Source organism: Sinocyclocheilus grahami, unplaced genomic scaffold (genome assembly GCF_001515645.1).
Source record: "Sinocyclocheilus grahami isolate Dianchi unplaced genomic scaffold, SAMN03320097.WGS_v1.1 scaffold570.1, whole genome shotgun sequence".
NCBI lineage: Eukaryota > Metazoa > Chordata > Actinopteri > Cypriniformes > Cyprinidae > Sinocyclocheilus > Sinocyclocheilus grahami.
In genome coordinates this window covers 372,246-389,764 of record NW_015505749.1, presented here as the reverse complement: position 1 = coordinate 389,764, position 17,519 = coordinate 372,246, and the positions used below count along the sequence as shown (strand labels likewise).

Below are 17,519 nucleotides of genomic sequence, written 5' to 3'. Positions count from 1 at the left end.
TCGTCTTTGTAGATTTTCTATATGCATTTTATAAGTGGACTATGCTGATGCACCTGTGATCTGATGATGCAAACAAATGAAAATACATCTTTGACTGCAGGTTACCAGAGTTAGTGTAGACCATTTTGTTAAACCTCTCACTGCCACTAAATCAACCATGTTTCACATCTTAATTCTACTCATCTTCTGAAAAGTTTTTTGGGCTCAGTGTGATGCAGTCAACTAAGGTTCTTACACTATTGTACTTCACCCCAAGCTCATGTATGCCCATTTAGATCATGCTTTCAACATTTCTTTCTAAATATAAAAAACCACCATGTCACAAGTTTTCTTTGAAGCAAATGTACTGTATGCAGCAGCAGGATTTTGGAAGAGAAAACAAAATAAATTATGTAATCTTTGACAGAGTTGGAAGTCTTTTTGACAGACAAATGTATTTGTAGTAAGACATGGCTTTCATTAAAAACAAATTATGAGGAAAGTGTGTGATGACTAGAACTGCACTACAAATCTCAGCCTGGTTATTTGATTACATATCATTAAAATGTGTTTGATACAGTCAGTTTAAACATGGATACATTTATTGTTCGTTTGCTATTATATTTCATTTTAAGTAACTATCATTAAGGCCATGCACGTTTTGAAACTCTTATTTTGAAAAGCTTCCAACACGTCTCCTTTTTATGGGTACTCTCGCGAGATTTTAGACCCAACAGACTCGTAACAAGTTTGGCTAAAATGTTCAGCCATACAAGTCAACATACAGAGGTAAATTACAACATTTCTACATGCTTAACAATAAGGGCAGATCTATCAACTCGCATTGTGTAACTAATAAGCAAGGTTACCAAAATACAGAGCTTATAACGCTACAGGTGAGTGACAGTTTGGTGCAGCGTCAATACGCGACCAGCTGCAGACCTGCTAATCGGCCCGTGGCTGGAGGAGTCCGTCAATGGATCAACTGTCATTTCAGAGTGTTTGTGTTGTAAAGTATTGATTGTCCCTCAGCCGTATTATATTTTGGGCCTGCCACATAATGTCATTAATTTCGCTTTAATTTACATTGTAAGATTTTAACATCGAAATTCCATTTTTTAGAATGCAGATTCAGATAGATTTGGTGTAGGCAAATGTAATTTTGTCATACTTTATCTTTTTTAAAATCATATAATGAGGCAAGAAGTAAGATTTTCATGTACAAAGCACTTGTCTGAAATGCCTATAATCAGGAGACACATTAAGGTGTTTTACAGTGTTGATATTATTTCCTTTGTATTTCATAGCTACACAAAACTATTTTGCGAGGAGAGGAGCAGCCACCTCTCCAGAGATGTGAGGACTGCTGTTCCTTGTACCACTGTCCTTTCTGTGGGCCTGAAATGTTCAAACCCGCCATCAAAAGCAAATGTTTAAAGCATTTACAAGGTCACAGAAGAAGAGCGATACGGCACAAGGGCAAGTATTAAATAATGCGTGTAAGAAATTACAAGCATTTAAATGTATATATTTTACTTGAAAGTGTCCCAGGTAATGAAGTCACAGGAATAAATATTTATTCTGTTCCGTCGATTATTAAAATGTACTGAAGCATAGAATTTTGTAAAAGCATAAGTAAATCTTAGTAGTAAATGGATATCTAACAGAGGACTTTTTTCCTTTTTACTCATTTTTTGTTTCACTAGAGTTCTTCATTTTTAAATGTCATTTAAAGTGCCGAACTGCTCCACACTTTCACTGCGTTAGCTGCGCATCCACTTTTATGAGGAAAGATGGTTTTCTAAAACACCTGGCTATGTGCGAGAGCAAAAAACCCAAATTAACAGTTGTGGAGCTGAAATCAGACGAGAGTTTACCTGCACCAGATCTTCATCTGACTGCATCTGAAGCTGGCAGTACTGAGGAGATGCCTGTCGGCGAAGGACACAAGAATCTGTTCTCTGAAGATGCTCAGAAAATCAGGAGAAGAAAAGCAAACTTTGAGCAACACTTGTGCCCTAAAAGGGTAAGTTTCTTTTTTTATGTATCTATATACACTACTATTCAAAAGTTTGTGGTTAGTAAAAGTTTTTTAGCATAGCTGACATATAAAGATGTTTATAATGTTACAAAATGTTTTGAATTTCATAAAAATGCTGTTCTTTTGAAATTTATATTATTTGAATAACCCTGAAATATGTATGGCAGCTTCCACAAAAATATTAAGCAGCATAATTGTTTTTAACATTGATAATGATAATTAATGTTTCTTGAGTACCAAATTAGCATATTAGGATGATTTCTGAAGGATCATGTGACACTGAAGACTGGAAGAATCTTTGGGGCCTTGTTGTGTGAAGATTTGTGACAAGCTGTGGGAATTTATATAAACATACAAATGTCTATTCACCCTGTGCTGTTGCAGGCTGTTAGTGAGGAGACAGTGAGCCAGGGGCTCAGTGATTCAGAGATGGCAGACCAAAACTCCAGAGGTGAGTCTCATCAAACAGAAAATATTCTGCATAATGCAGTTTGCTTGACTTGACCTTTCATTTCCAGTGTGACAAATGACCTAAGTACTATCAGGCACAGATTTAAAAAATTTTATTCAGTCATTATTTGATCATAGTGACAAAAAATGATTAGATATTTAGTCAAAATTAGTTTAGACTGTCATTCCATCCAGTCACAGGATTTCAATCATGTTAGATAATTTGAGTCGATTTTAGAGTGTAGTGTTTTCAATTGTCACGCATGTTTCATTTGTTGCATTCAGAGCGGCTTGAAAGTCTGGTCATTTGTGATCCTCAGTTGTTTATTGTATGATGTCCAGTTATTCTATGTAAACCTATACAAAGCCTATTGTTTTATAATCTGTTCAGAATTCTAAAAGTCGTGCAGTGTGTTCCAGCCAAAAGTCTGATTCTCTGTCAGTCTGGCTTACAACAAGACTATGAAATGCAGTGAGTCTTGTGCTATATCCATGTCCTCTGATCAGAGTGTTTGATAGTCTTACTCTCTTTAATCTCAGGTGAAGGAGGGATTATGGAGGAGCAGGTGAGAACAGATGACCCAACTATATCCCCAGTGGATGAAGGAGATGCTTCAGTGGTAGATCTCTCTGTAGTGGATCATAATGTCACAGAGACCACTGTCTCAAATTCTGCTGCCAATCCTCATCCTATAGAGGCTGATGTCGCCATACAGACTTTAGTAAATGAGATGTTCTCTGGACACACATCTGTTGAAAGCACCGTCCCACAAAGATCCAGATCCGATGCACAAGATCTGTGTCCGTTCTGTGGTTTAATGCTACATAGGAAGAATCTGCAGGTGCATTTAAGAAGGAAGCACCCAGATCAAGTGTCAAACCAGGAGAAACCTGCCTCTGCTCAGGTGAAAAACCCAAAACAACAGAGACTTGCTTTGCGACAACAACAGAAGGTGAGAGAAGTTCATCTTTTGGGAGGTTTCGCAGATTTTTTACTCTTTAGGGCAGGGTTTATGAGGGAACTGCATTGAGTTTGTGAGTCAAATTAAAATAAATACATATAAATTAAAAACAAAATAAAAAACATTTTCTTAAAAAAAGAGTAAGTAATTTATTTGTTTACCTACATGTCATGTGACCAGTTACTGACATCAGAGGACTGTGAATTTGCAAATGTGTTGTTAAATTATCAAAATATTAACTTAAAATGTCAGCGGTAAGTATTTTATGTCAAAGGGGTTTGGTTGACAGAAAAGTTTAGGAATCTCTGCTTTAAAATACAGCCTTAAACAGACAGTTCACCCAAAATGAAAATTCTGTCATCATTTATTTACTCTCATGTTATTCCAAACTGCATATTTTGGAGAAAAGACTACAGGTACATCTCAACAACCCCACTACTTTGTACATGATACTATGGATTATATTATTATGCGTAAACACATGAGTTCTTCAATACTGGCGCAGGTAATTAAAGATCATAGAGTCGAAAGTGTGATGAATAAACTAAAACCCCCCCTCAGAGGCCGCAGAATGGATGCGTCCGTACCGAAAGTGCTTCGTCTGCGGTTGAAACATCGGCTGTCACCGACACTCCAGCGATTATATCCGATCTCACTCTTCTGTCACGACGGTCCACTTCAATTCACTGGACCGGTGTGGATTATTGTTGGTGACATGCGTTGCGGTGGCGTCTGTGTTGTTGTTGTTTTAGCCAGATTTCGTTTGCGCCCAGCTGACCCACATCTATTTTAAGGTGCAAACGTAAACGGTGCTACTTTTTAACGTCTGGTGACTCTTTTATTAACGTGTTGCTTTATTATTGACAGAATACATCTTTTTAATTATATCACTGGAAGCGTAATATCGTTATCAAAGCGTTATAAACACTAGTGAGATAAAAAAAAAGAATTATATCGCAAAATGTTGACTAAATGTGTAACTGTAAAAATAGTAAGTTTGAATTCTGCTGAGCACTATAGTACGTGAGATAGTATGTACTAAAGTAGTTTATATGATTCATATATGAGTTCATATGAATCAGTGGACTCTAAAGTGTCAAAAATGGGCTGTTTTACAGTGTGAGCCCACCAGAAAGGCAGGTTCATGTTCGTTTTCTGTTTATGTTGTCTCTCTCAGATTGCAATGGAGAGTGAAATCAGAGATGTGTTCAGACACTGTATCAGGTTTCCAGTGCCCATTTTTGCCTCTGTGGTCGCTGATGAGCTGGTGGACACTGCCAATGAGAAGCATTGTATCACCATATTGGCCCGTAAGTATATTGGAGAGTTCTGTCATGTGGTTTTATGGTATATTCTCTATTTAATTAGTTATATGACTTCATGATGCTTGCTTTTCAACTCTCTCTCTAGGTTGGAGTCAGTGTGATTTGGAGAGAGGGGGGAAACTGCGTTTCTCTCAGAGATGGACTCTACTGTGTAAACACGACACAATCGAGCATGTGCTGCCGTCTGGAACAAGCTCACACATACAGACGGAGTAGGAGATATATACACAATATTCAGATATTCATGTATCTCAAGAGATAAAAAGAAAGACTACAGGTAAACAACATACCTGTCATCAAAATGCATCTCTCACTTTCAGGTTGCTCAGCTGCCATTCTCCTTCTGGGACTCTTCAAGCTGTCATCCGGGAGGATGCCGGACATCAGTACGTGGAGGTAATGGCTATCTTTGATATTAAAATATTGAATTATTAAAGTATGATTCTTAATCCTCTTTTTACATTTGTAAAAGAAGAACTTTTTAATATTAAAAACAAACAAGCAAGCCCTGCCCAGATTTAAAAAGTAACTCAAAAGTAACGTAACGCATTACTTTCCATAAAAAGTAACTAAGTACCGTAATATTGTAATGCATTACTTTTAAAAGTAACTTTCCCCAACACTGGTCATAACTGCTCTGACTCCGTAAGAATGAAAGATATTCTAAGGCCATTTGGTCACTTTACTGTCGGTGTCATTACTATGTTTCTTGCCAATTGTGACAGTCATTAATTCTGTGTGTGTGTGTGTGTTTGGTAGATGATTTCGGGAGTGTGCAGCTGTTGACCATACAAAAAGACCTGATGGTGATGAGCTGCTCATCTCCAAATCAACCTCCCTGCCTGGTACAACCATACACACATGCGCACACTTTTCTATAATAGTCATCTTTCACTGAAGAAACTGCGTTACATGTAGGGTTGGGTAACGTTTGAATTTTATCGATTCCGATTCTGCTTATCGATTCTGATTCTAATCGATTCCTAGTTTCGATTCCAATAAGATAAAAAATCCAATATAAAAAAATTGTCAAACATTTAGATGTCAAACATTTATTCTGTCTTTTTACAAAGCATTCTGTTGCAGCTGAATAACACGAGCAAAAATCAGCAGCCTACAGAACACTGCAAGAGGAATTTTGCTTTAAAAAAAAATACTACAGCAAAAATAACTAGATTAATATAAATTTCAAATATTAAAGTGTTAAAGACAAGTAAACAGTCAGTAATAAGATAGGAACAAATAAATCAATTAGCAGTATCATAAATACAACTGAAGAAAATTTCAGGTACAGAAACTGTAATTAAAAGTTTAAAAACACTGCATAGTTTTCTTTTCATAAATAAAATATAGATTAATCAATTAAAGTTATTAAATATATTCAGTCAAGATCAGTGAATGATTTTCTTTTGTACTTTGATTAACATTAATGACAGACAGTTCTTGGAAATTTGGAACCGGTTCTAAAATGGAACCGGTTTTCGATACCCAACCCTAGTTACATGTAACACTGCATGTTTTCTGTAGAAACTTGGCTTCCTCTCATCAGTGGATCAGGCTGAGGACATGCAACTTTGTAATGTGGGCGGAGCAGATGTGTATGAGGGATTTGATTGGCAGCCCATGTTAATCACACCCCCTTCTCAAGAGGAGAACCATCAGTTCTGTGAGTAAGATGAATGTATCATCAGATTTACAGCTGCTACCAGCAATATTTCTTTGTGATTTTACTCTTTCCTCCTCTCTATATAGCTGGACTGAATTTTGGAGCAATTTTGTTGAAGCCGTACAATCTTCCAGAGAGAAGGAAAAGTCCTCTAGTGGTGAATATACATGGTAAGGCTGACAATTTTTTGTTCATGATGTCATTATTTCTCAGACATAAGTGAACAGTGAAGTATTTGTCTGTGCAGGTGGTCCTCATGCTCATTTTGCTGCTGACTGGAACGCCACAGCCGCTGCTTTAACCAAACTGGGATTTGCTGTTCTGATGGGTAGGGTGTATATGTAGCATTCTAGTTCCTGTCACAACAAAAAATAGAGAATGAGCACTGATTTAATGTATGACTTTGTGTGTCACAGTGAACTACAGGGGCTCCACTGGTTTCGGTCAAGATGGCATAGAATCTCTGCTTGGAAACGTTGGCAGTCAGGACGTCAAAGATGTTCATGTGTGTATATGCACAAATAATGTGTGCATATTGAGGAAAAATTTGCTAATTTGTCATTTTTTGTGTCCAGAGGGCAGTGTTGTGCACTTTGCAGAATGAGATGACCCTTGATCCTGATAGGGTGGCAGTGATGGGTGGCTCTCATGGTGGTTTTCTGGCCTGCCACCTGGTTGGTCAGTATCCAGATTTCTACAGAGCTTGTGCAGCAAGAAACCCTGTGATCAATGCAGCCACACTGCTTGGAACCAGTGATATTGTAGACTGGTAACACACTCACATTTACATTCGTTAATAACCCTTCTATTAAAGATGAAAAAGTGTTGGCAGTGGCCAAAGGTGACTATAATGGTGGTATGTGCTTATGCTATCCCTACAGGAGATATTCCTCTGTGGGGATTCAGTATGCTTTTGACCGGCTGCCCACATCACAGTCCCTCATTTCAATGCTGGAAAAGTCACCCATAATACATGCTGCACAGGTATACACACACACACACACACACACACACATTTACTAACTTAATCTAAATGTGTACATTGCATAGACTTATATGTTTATATATAGCTAGTTATAAATACTGAACCCTAACATTAACGGAAAACCTTGTACTTTTTTACATTTAAAGCAGCACTATATAACTTTTTCTGTGTTCAAAATTTGCAAACTGTATATAATGAGCGAGTACATTATGAATTCATCTTCCAAACCGCGTTTATTGTCTACTTTGGACTATTGTAGCCTGGTCGGGTCGTCACCGCTGCGGAGTAACACATACCTGCGTGAATCGCCATAGACATAAACTTAGAGAAGTAGCTCCGGTTGGAATGTTCTTCCGTGGGATGTGTGCAGTTCTGTTTGTTAACCGCTAGAGCGCCAAAAGTTACATAGTGCTGCTTTAAAAGAACCTTTTTTTTTTTTACCCTTTCTTACAAATAAAGACGTCCCCAAAAGGTGTTTTTGGGAGGCTTTGTTAGGTTTAACTCACTTCTGGGTATAAATTTATCCCCGTAATATTGTCAGATAGGTGCACACTCACTCATACTCACACACAAAGACAGAATAGTGATTAACATGTAGTATTTTTGGGGTAGCAAAAGCTTAATACCTAAATAGAAGATTTTAAAGGGATCATATGATGCGATTTCAATTTTTCCTTTCTCGTTGGAGTGTTACAAGCTCTTAGTGCTTAAAGAAGATCTTTAAAGTTGCAAAGACTAAAGTTTCAAATCCAAAGAGATATTCTTTATAAAAGTTGAGTCAACCACGCCAACCTAAAACGGCTCGTTCTAACACGCCCCCACATGTCTACATCACGATGTGGGAAGGTTTGCATAACGCCGCCCAAATGTTCACACAAAGAAAGAAGGCGTAACTTTTATTCTCGCTGTAGTATTGCTGTTGCCTCCGCCGCAATGTCGTGAAGGCGCTGTGTGTTTTGTTGTCAAAGCAAAACTACTTTGTTTGGCCTTCCAAAAGAGGATGATATCCGCTTCATCATGCCTAGAGCTGATCCGTGCTGGTCGCTGAGGAAATACTTCAACTTCGCGCTGTCAATTGCCGGATCGGCTTTCCCCGGGGACGAAGCGGAGTCCAGCCCGGGGTCATCACATATGGTTGCCGCAAGCCCCCCGGCAGCTCCGTCATCGAATCCGCCGGCCGCGCCGTTCTCAAGCCCGCCGGCCTCCGCTCACTCTAGCCCGCGGGCCTCCGCTCACTCTAGCCTGCCGTGTGTTTAGTTGTGAAAGTGAAACTGCTTTGTTTGGCCTTCCAAAAGAGGACGACTAGAAATCCGTGGTTAAGTTGCATTTACAACACTGTTTCAGAACAGTTCAATCCAAATATTCAGATGTGTCCAGCGCATTTTATGGAGGACTGTTTCCTGATCCTGGTAGAATAGACTACAATGCCGGCTGTTCTGACTCACAAAGTGTAAGTAAGTTTTTTATATATTTAAAGAATTTGCCACTGATGATTCAAACGCGAGTTTTGAGCAGTGTAGAGTAGTGCTTGTTGTTTGTCATTTCTCCGATCACAAATGCAGACATGGTTTTGTGTTTACACGGTGCGATGCAACGCGTAAAAAGACAGTACAAGTCATTATAATGTATATTATGTTCCCACCGGATGCAACAAATGCCTCGTTTATAATGGGTTTTAAAATTTTTGTCTCGTTGCTCCGGCCGGGACAAGGCATCACAGTATAGTAGGGGCGTAACATTTCCGTCACACGCTTGAGGTAGGGCTCCGATTTAAATTTTTCCTTTCTCTTTGAAGTGTTACAAGGTCTTGGGGCATAAAGATGATCTGTAAAGTTGCAAAGACTAAAGTCTCAAATCCAAAGAGATATTCTTTATGAAAGTTAAGAGTCAACCACGCCTACCTAAAAATGCTCATTCTAACACGCTCAAACATGTCTACATCACGATGTGGGAAGATTTGCATAATGCCGCCCAAAGAAAGAAGGCGTAACTTTTATTCGCTCACTCTAGCCCGCCGCCGCTCCCTCAGGCCTGCCGGCCTCCGCTCACTCTAGCCCGCCATGTGAAACTGCTTTGTTTGGCCTTCCAAAAGAGGACAAGACTAGAAATCCGTGGTTAAGTTGCATTTACAACACTGTTTCAGAACAGTTCAATCCAAATATTCAGATGTGTCCAGCGCATTTTATGGAGGACTGTTTCCTGATCCTGGTAGAATAGACTACAATGCCGGCTGTTCTGACTCACAAAGTGTAAGTAAGTTTTTTATATATTTAAAGAATTTGCCACTGATGATTCAAACGCGAGTTTTGAGCAGTGTAGAGTAGTGCTTGTTGTTTGTCATTTCTCCGATCACAAATGCAGACATGGTTTTGTGTTTACACGGTGCGATGCAACGCGTAAAAAGACAGTACAAGTCATTATAATGTATATTATGTTCCCACCGGATGCAACAAATGCCTCGTACTATTAAAAAAAGCCTTATTAAAACTGCCAAGAACGCCCACAACAGATGTCTTTACCTACAAACTTATGAAAAATGTATTTGCCAACCTCTTCATATAAAACTAATTAATTTTCTAGAAAAAAAACCGCACAAATAAATTAATGTTCACCTTTTATTTGTATTTAGACTTCATACAAACAAGAAATGTGAAATCACTCTCAAATAAACATCTCAGATTCACCTTATTAATTATTAATATTTTTAACTTCAAACTATAGGCTAACATACACTACCAGTCAAAAGTTTTTGAACAGTAAGATTTTTAATGTTTTTTAAAGAATTCTCTTCTGCTCACCAAGCCTGCATTTATTTGATCCTAAATATATTTTTTACTATTTAAAATAACTTTCTAATAGGAAATATTTAAAAATGTAATTTATTCCTGTGATTTCAAAGCTAATTTTTTTAGCATCAATACTCCAGTCACACGATCCTTCAGAAATCATTCTGATTTGCTGCTCAAAAAACATTTATTGTTGAAAACAGCGGAGTAGAATTTAAGGTTTCTTTGATGAATAGAAACTTCAGAAGAACAGCATTTATCTGAAATAGAAATATTTTGTAACATTATAAATGTCTTTATCATCCCTTTTGATCAATTTAAAGCATCCTTGCTAAATAAAAGTATTAATTCCTATATGTGCTTCAGCCAGGATAAAGAGTACGAAAAGTGCTCTGAGTTGCTGCAGAAAACCCCCCAAAAATTGAGCAACCACCAAAACGTGGCTGGAAACGTGCTTATTTTTGAAAATGCAAACTTATTGTCTGCCAGCAGGAGGCGCTTTTTTTTTTTTAGAGTGATAGAACTAGCGGTTTCCCCAGTAATGGCTGTAATCAAAGCAGCTCTGCGCATGAATGCTACTTTATCAGATAAAATAAAAATGCCATCGAAACTTTTCTGAAGATATTAGGTTCCCTTCAGAGATACATTCATATAAAACACCCGCGCTTCGTTTTGATTTTGAAACGTGCAGTGCTCATATGGGAAACACTGGCAATGTAAATCGAAATATCAGAAATGTGTTTAAAAATCATATCACCGTTATTGAAAAAAATTATATCGCGATACATATTGATATTGAATTATTGTCCAGCCCTAGCTTGAGGTATTCGGCCAATCACAAGGCACTGGACAGCTGGCCAATCAGAGCACACCTCGCTTTTCAGACCGATGAGCTTTGTAAAAAGTGTTTCAGAAAGGCGGGGCATAATGTGTTTAAAATAATGTGTTTTTTGAACCTTAAACCACATAAACACATTTCATTACACCAAATACACCAAATAATGTTCTTTTTAGCAACATCATATGACCTCTTTAATATGGTTTGTGTAAATGTGTGTTTAGATCCGTGCTCCTGTGTTGTTGATGTTGGGTGGGAGAGACAGGAGAGTATCACCTCACCAGGGTCTGGAGCTCTACAGAGCACTCAAGAGCAGGAGCACACCTGTCAGGTACACAAACAAACAAACACACTGCATTTAATAAACACACATTATACTGATATTATTAATAGTGATAGACTAGGCTGATTAAATTTGGCCATTTTGAGATGTTGGTATTGGCCATTAATGGCATCTACAACAACTTTGTCAATGGATAATTAACTTTTCTTTTTGCAGAGTATGATACAGTTTGGGATCAGAAAGATTTTTAAACAATTTTTTTTTTTTTTTTAGACGTCGACTGTGCTCACCAGGCTGCATTTATTTGATCAAAATACAGTTCATTTTAAAAATGTTTTTACAAATTAAAATAACTGTTCTATTTCAATATATTGTAAAATATTTTAGAATTTTTAGGACTTTTTGATGAATAGACAGTTTAAAAGAACAGCATTTATTTGAAATAGAAATCTTTTGTAACATTATAAATGTAATTTTTTTATCAGTTTAATGCATTCTTGATGAATAAAGGTATTAGGCCTACTTAAAAAAAACAAAAAACAAACAAAAAAAGGAAATCTTACTAACCCCAAACCTATGAAACTGTATGTTGTTTTAGTACATTTTCAGTTAAATAAATATTGGTTTCATTTGGCAATGTTTGCCCTTGGCTTTTGAACTGCAGTCAACCACTAATCACTATTTTGAAATGTTCAGCCTTCTCTTTCTTTTTTCCTGTCTTTATCACACACATTCTCTCTTTCTCTCTCTTTGTCTGTCCCTCAGGTTATTGTGGTACAGTGATGAGGGTCATTCGCTGTCTAAAGTCAACACTCAGTCTGACTGCTTCCTCAACATCGTTCTGTGGTTTAAAGAACATTTAAACTGACGCAACATTTCTCAGAGACGCATATGAAAATATTCATCAAATGCTTTTTTTTTTTTGTCTGCACATATTGTGTTTGACATTCTTGCCAAAACTGTAGATGTCCATGAATGTTGCACTGAGGCTGAAGTTAAAGGTTATACAGGTCATTCTCCACTAGGGGACAGACCTGTCCATGTTAAATTAGCACTGCTAAAATAAATGGTCAAATGCCAAAGGATGAAGTCATCATGTTTAGAAATCAGAGCTCATGTACTGTGATACTGAACTTCTCTTTTTAGAGTTAATATCTGAACAATCAACGTCTTTTGTGAGACGTTTACTCTTCGCTATGTTTTTAATGGACAGTAATGATCTTGCCAATATTTTTAGATCAAATCTGTTTGACTTTAAATACAAATACATGCTGATCGTTTGTAGATTTAAAGTAGTTTGATTATGAAAAAAGTACATTTAGGATAGAAAGCAGAAGAGAAGAACAAAAAGCATTTTTCTAGTTTCTGAAATGTATCTATAGAGATCTTCAACATTCCATATTTATAAACATGATACGAGACAGAAATGTGTGATATTTATTTTGGCCAATGCTTATACACATAGATCCAGCTGTACCAGCTCACATGTCTAAGACTCTCGTGTCCATTTCACTTAAAGCCCCTTAAGAAAGGTATTTCCCTCAAAGATTTCTTAGTTTCGTAGTTTTGCAACATTTTTGTCTTTTGAAAACTTAATCTCCAAATCCTCTTAGACAGATTCATTCAGCTCTTGTGTTTCTATCATGAACTTTGTTTATAATATTGTTATTAGGTATTCTGGTTTGTCATTTGTGGCACGTTGAGCTCCAGCCAGTTTTATGTTAGTGTTTTATGGCCAATTGTAGCATGTGGATTTTCAATATTCTGGAGGTCTCAGGGGGCAGATTGCTTTATACCCTGTTAAGATTGCATTGCTAATGACCCACAGAGAAAGAAGTAGAACACAACAGGTCACCTGAGACCATTGCCACTGCCACTGTGTAAGAGAGAGAAAGAAAGAAAGGTCTGTATTATTCCCCCTTTGATCGGGTTTGGTGTAGGTGTCTGGGTCTTAGGCAGGTCAAATATCATTAAAAGTCTTTACTCTCTGTCTCAGTCTGCCTAGACGCTGAACGGCATGCTCATAAAGGAAGATTAAAGAGCAAGGCAGAATTTGAGAATAAACACAAACACCCAAAAATCATTGCCAGGGGGTGAAAAGCAGATGAGAAACAGATTAGAGGAAGTAGGGAGAAAAATCTGAGTAGGTTTAAGGTCACACTGGGGTAAAATGAGCCACAGCTTAGTTGGTGCTATCATGAGCTGTGATGTGACAACTAAATGAAAACACGAAAGTTATCTGATGGCTCAAGCCCCCCCCCCTCCCTCCCCCCCAGAATGCTGGGAGTTGGGTAAAATCCAGTAGGCCTGGGGCACATTGAATCAACGGCCATAAATATGACACAGCTTGAAGCAGTGAATCTATTTGAGTTGGCAAAGTAATACAGCATAAATTAAATCCTTCAGACATCTTTGTTATACTTTGGGTCATGTTGCTTCTGTTGCTTTTGGACATTACAAGTCTTATATAAGTTGTTTTCTTTGATCTTAAAGTAGATCTTCAAACTGATAAACAGCTCTGCTCTGTTGTTTTCACCTATTAATTAGAAAAAGGAAAGGACACAAACTGGCTCACCTTACCACAGGCCCAAAGTAAAGGTGTGCTAAACCAGGGTGTTGTTGTGAGTAGTGGTCAGTGCCCACCCAAAAGAAAATGAATCAAATGTTATTATTAGCATAGATTTTTACATGTCTTTTTATTGATTTATTGGCTGTTAGATCATTTATTGAACTATAATATGTGCTTGCCTCTGCATTGTTTCAATAGGATGTCTGTCATTGTCCATCATATATAAACTAGTTTCTAGGTCATTTCAATGCCACCAGTGCCAAAATACTTTTTTCTGACATCTGAAATATTAAACAATGAGCTATATAAAAGCAGTGTTATTGTAGTATTATTTATATATTATTATAGTGTTTGTTGCATTTTGAATTAGCTTTTATTTTGTTTTCAATTTTCATTTTAATTTGAGTAATTTTATGTTTGCAATTATTTTGTTTTTATTTTAAATATATCTGTATTTAATAAATACAAATTATTTTCTATTTTAGTTTTAGTAATTTCAGTCTTTTAAGTTTATACTTATTTGAGTTTCTGATATTTAGATTTTATTTTAATGAATGAAAGTCATTTTTAAATTGTTTTAGTTTTAGTCGTAGGTAACAATGACACTGTTTAAAAGTTGTTAACACAAGTTTCAACTGAATACAGAATAAATATTGAAAAGGAAAACCTATGTGGTTTATAAATACAGCATTTAATATGTATATTATATTTCAGTTACTGGAAACGATTTGTAATAGTTTTGGATTATCAGTACAATATATTTAAAAAAAAAAGACCTATCTTACCTTCAGTCTCACTAAATTCCAGGTCTCTATTGGCATAACAATGTGGAAAATTGAGCAGAAGGGTAAAAAGACTGTAAAAGAGTCCAATCCAGAGATAGAGAGATAGTTTAATAGATAGTGGTAAGGTGAATGAGGCGGGCCAGAACTGACCAGTCATACCCATTAATGAAAGAGTATATAAGTAGTGGGGCTGCTCGTGTGTGGTTATCAGTGTGTTTAGACAGAAGGCTCTGGATGGGATTAGAGTGAGTAGAGGACATTAAACGAGCATTTCCACTTGCTTGTGATTTAGTGTGTTGGATAGGAAATGCGATACTACTTAGTGTGAGGGATGTGAGTGATATGTTGTGTGAGTTTGTGTAAGCCTGAAAACATTACTACACTCTCATAGGGTGTGCAGAGTGTGTTTGTGTTCAGGGGGCCGGAGGCTAATAGACTTTTGGGGTAATTAGCATGCTGCTGAAAACCATTAATTAATCTCACCTTTCCTCCCCCATGCTTCCATTCGTGGGCCGGTCTGCAGCGCTCTGCTCAGTTGTCACTGTAATGGATGAGTCCATTAGCTGCCCCTGGCAGGGGAGGTGATCGGTCAGAGAGTAAACTGGGTAAAAAGGGCAAAACTGTCACCAGACAACTTAAGCTAATAGCGTCGCCACTTTACTTGATGAAATGTGTTTAACACGCTCTCTTGTGTTTTGCTTTTCTCCCTCCGTCCCTCAGATAAACACACATGGCCAACACCTATATTCCATTGACTCGCTCTGCCGTCCTCTGTCATTTTCTCATTCCATCGCTCCCTCCCTTCTACCGCTTTGCCGTGTAACTGTTGTTTCTTGGGAGTGATGGAGCTGGAGAATATTTGGTCACTTATAAAGAACTGACATTTCCTGTCAGTGTTTGAGTGTTATGACTGGGCATTAGGGTGAGACGGGGTGCTCAAACTGTGCGTGTTCTGCAAGCAACAAATCCAGCAATTCACAAATTTGACGTTCACCAGTGAGCAAAGAAAAAAAATCCAAAACCGTCTGATTTTGTATATGCTTACTTAGAATTGGACTATGTTCAGAATATAATAATAGTATACTGCATAGTAGAAAGTACACTGAATCCTGGCTATTATGAAAAATAGCATGTGAACAACATGGATTAGACAATAAAGATTTCAAATATTATGCTATGGTATAGTAGTATGTATTGTGTGTCCCATTTCAGATGCTGCCTCCTTTGGAGGCTGCATTCGAAGACCGAATGCATCACGGTGGAGCAATTAAGGCTGTCCCATTTCAAAGCCTTCTTGAAATGCAGCCTTGGAATGTGTACTTCACTTCCCAGGCGATGAAGGATACAACAAATATATCCTTTGTGGCCCAAACTATCCGAAGATTCATTGCGCAACAGTGACAACAGGATCTCTGAAAAAAACTAAATAAACAGACAAACAAAACAAAACATAGTAGACTGATGTGTCCGCAGTGAAGTTCAGCTAATGTCTTTTTTTATTAGGGCTATTTCAGTTCCTTTTGGGCTACCAGAATCTGAAGAATGCTTTGCCCAAAGGGCTACCAGAGATTTGCCAAAAAAGTAATGAAATATGCAATACAGAATATAAATTGGGTGAGGTAAATAGAAGAAATATAGACAATAATATGAGATGAAAAAATTGTGTACAATATGGATTTACATTTGTGACTGTACAAGCACATTGTGCACTGTTTTGTTTTATTTGCATATTTTAGGGAAATGTAGATGGACGTCTGGATATTCCATGAAATGAACTGTGCACAGTAATGTATTCTGCATGAACAGTACCAGTAGATCATAGCCATGATCTGTCATATGTTATTCTGTATGTGTAATCCAGGTTTATTCTAAGAGGCATGGAGTAAATTAATGTGTAATCACTTGGTTAGTAAGACTCAATCACATTTGCTCACATTCCAACTTAATTTGCTCTAAATTACCCACACACAGGTTCTTATCAGGTGTCTGAATGAAAGAGTCTTTGATGTTTAGTTCTGTAATTAATGCACTTTATGACCAGCCTCATCCCAGACTAAAACCCTGCCTTGATATACAAATAGAATTTTCTGTGTGTGTGTAATTATGATTGCATTAATAGCGGTTCTTTTGTTCTGTTTGTTTTAATTGAGTCAGTAGATCACTAATTTTTCTGCCCTTGGCTATATCGTGAGCCCCCGCAGGCTGAGCGGTTATTGTGGTGGGATGTTTTCCCCTTTCATTTCTCTTTCTCAGTCCAGAGGATGCTGCTTATCCAATACTAGATATTTTTGGCTATACATGACAGAGTTTCTCTTTATATTTACACAGCAGGAAGGTAGGATATGTCTCTCGGTGTCCGTTTCTAGTTATTAAATGAGTGCTTGAGGGAGATGGAGAAATTCAGCAACTCTATAGTTTAGGGTTCAAACCAAAGACTTTGGTTGCCTGCCCAGATTTTTAATCCTCACCTTGGCACCAACCCTGTCGTATGTGTATTTGTGTGTGTTGTTTTGGAGTTAAATATTTTGACTGCAGCGAAGACAGAACTGAGACACTGTTTAGCATTTAGCAAACTCCCTGAATCTAATAATCCATGATGCAGTTAAATTTGCATTCATTATGTTTTTCCTCCCTATTGTCCCCACATGACCATTAGAGAAAAAAGTAAGGGATGGTTACCACGGTATGATATGGCAACACCAATAGTTGATAAATACCATTGCAGTGAATGATTACCATATTCATGTCCCATCATATTTACAGACATCTTACCACCATTATCTAATCAAACAATGGTGGTACTATATTTAAAGACCGTTCAAGTTCAAGTCCTTTGTACAATTTTAAAAG

At 37.4% G+C, this 17,519-nt stretch overlaps 1 protein-coding gene across 1 annotated transcript; it reads left to right on the top strand.

Moving 5' to 3' along the window:
* Nucleotides 1–698: 698 nt before the first annotated feature.
* On the top strand, nt 699–14,140 carry LOC107556470 (uncharacterized). Its single transcript, XM_016239598.1, has 17 exons — nt 699–768; nt 1,287–1,458; nt 1,686–2,005; nt 2,405–2,471; nt 3,011–3,423; nt 4,610–4,742; nt 4,843–4,969; nt 5,078–5,153; nt 5,483–5,602; nt 6,285–6,423; nt 6,510–6,593; nt 6,671–6,751; nt 6,840–6,928; nt 6,999–7,192; nt 7,305–7,407; nt 11,257–11,363; nt 12,081–14,140. The coding sequence occupies exons 1-17, from the start codon at nt 739–741 to the stop codon at nt 12,181–12,183; spliced, it is 2,358 nt and encodes a 785-aa protein (XP_016095084.1). The 5' UTR covers nt 699–738; the 3' UTR covers nt 12,184–14,140.
* Nucleotides 14,141–17,519: the final 3,379 nt, after the last annotated feature.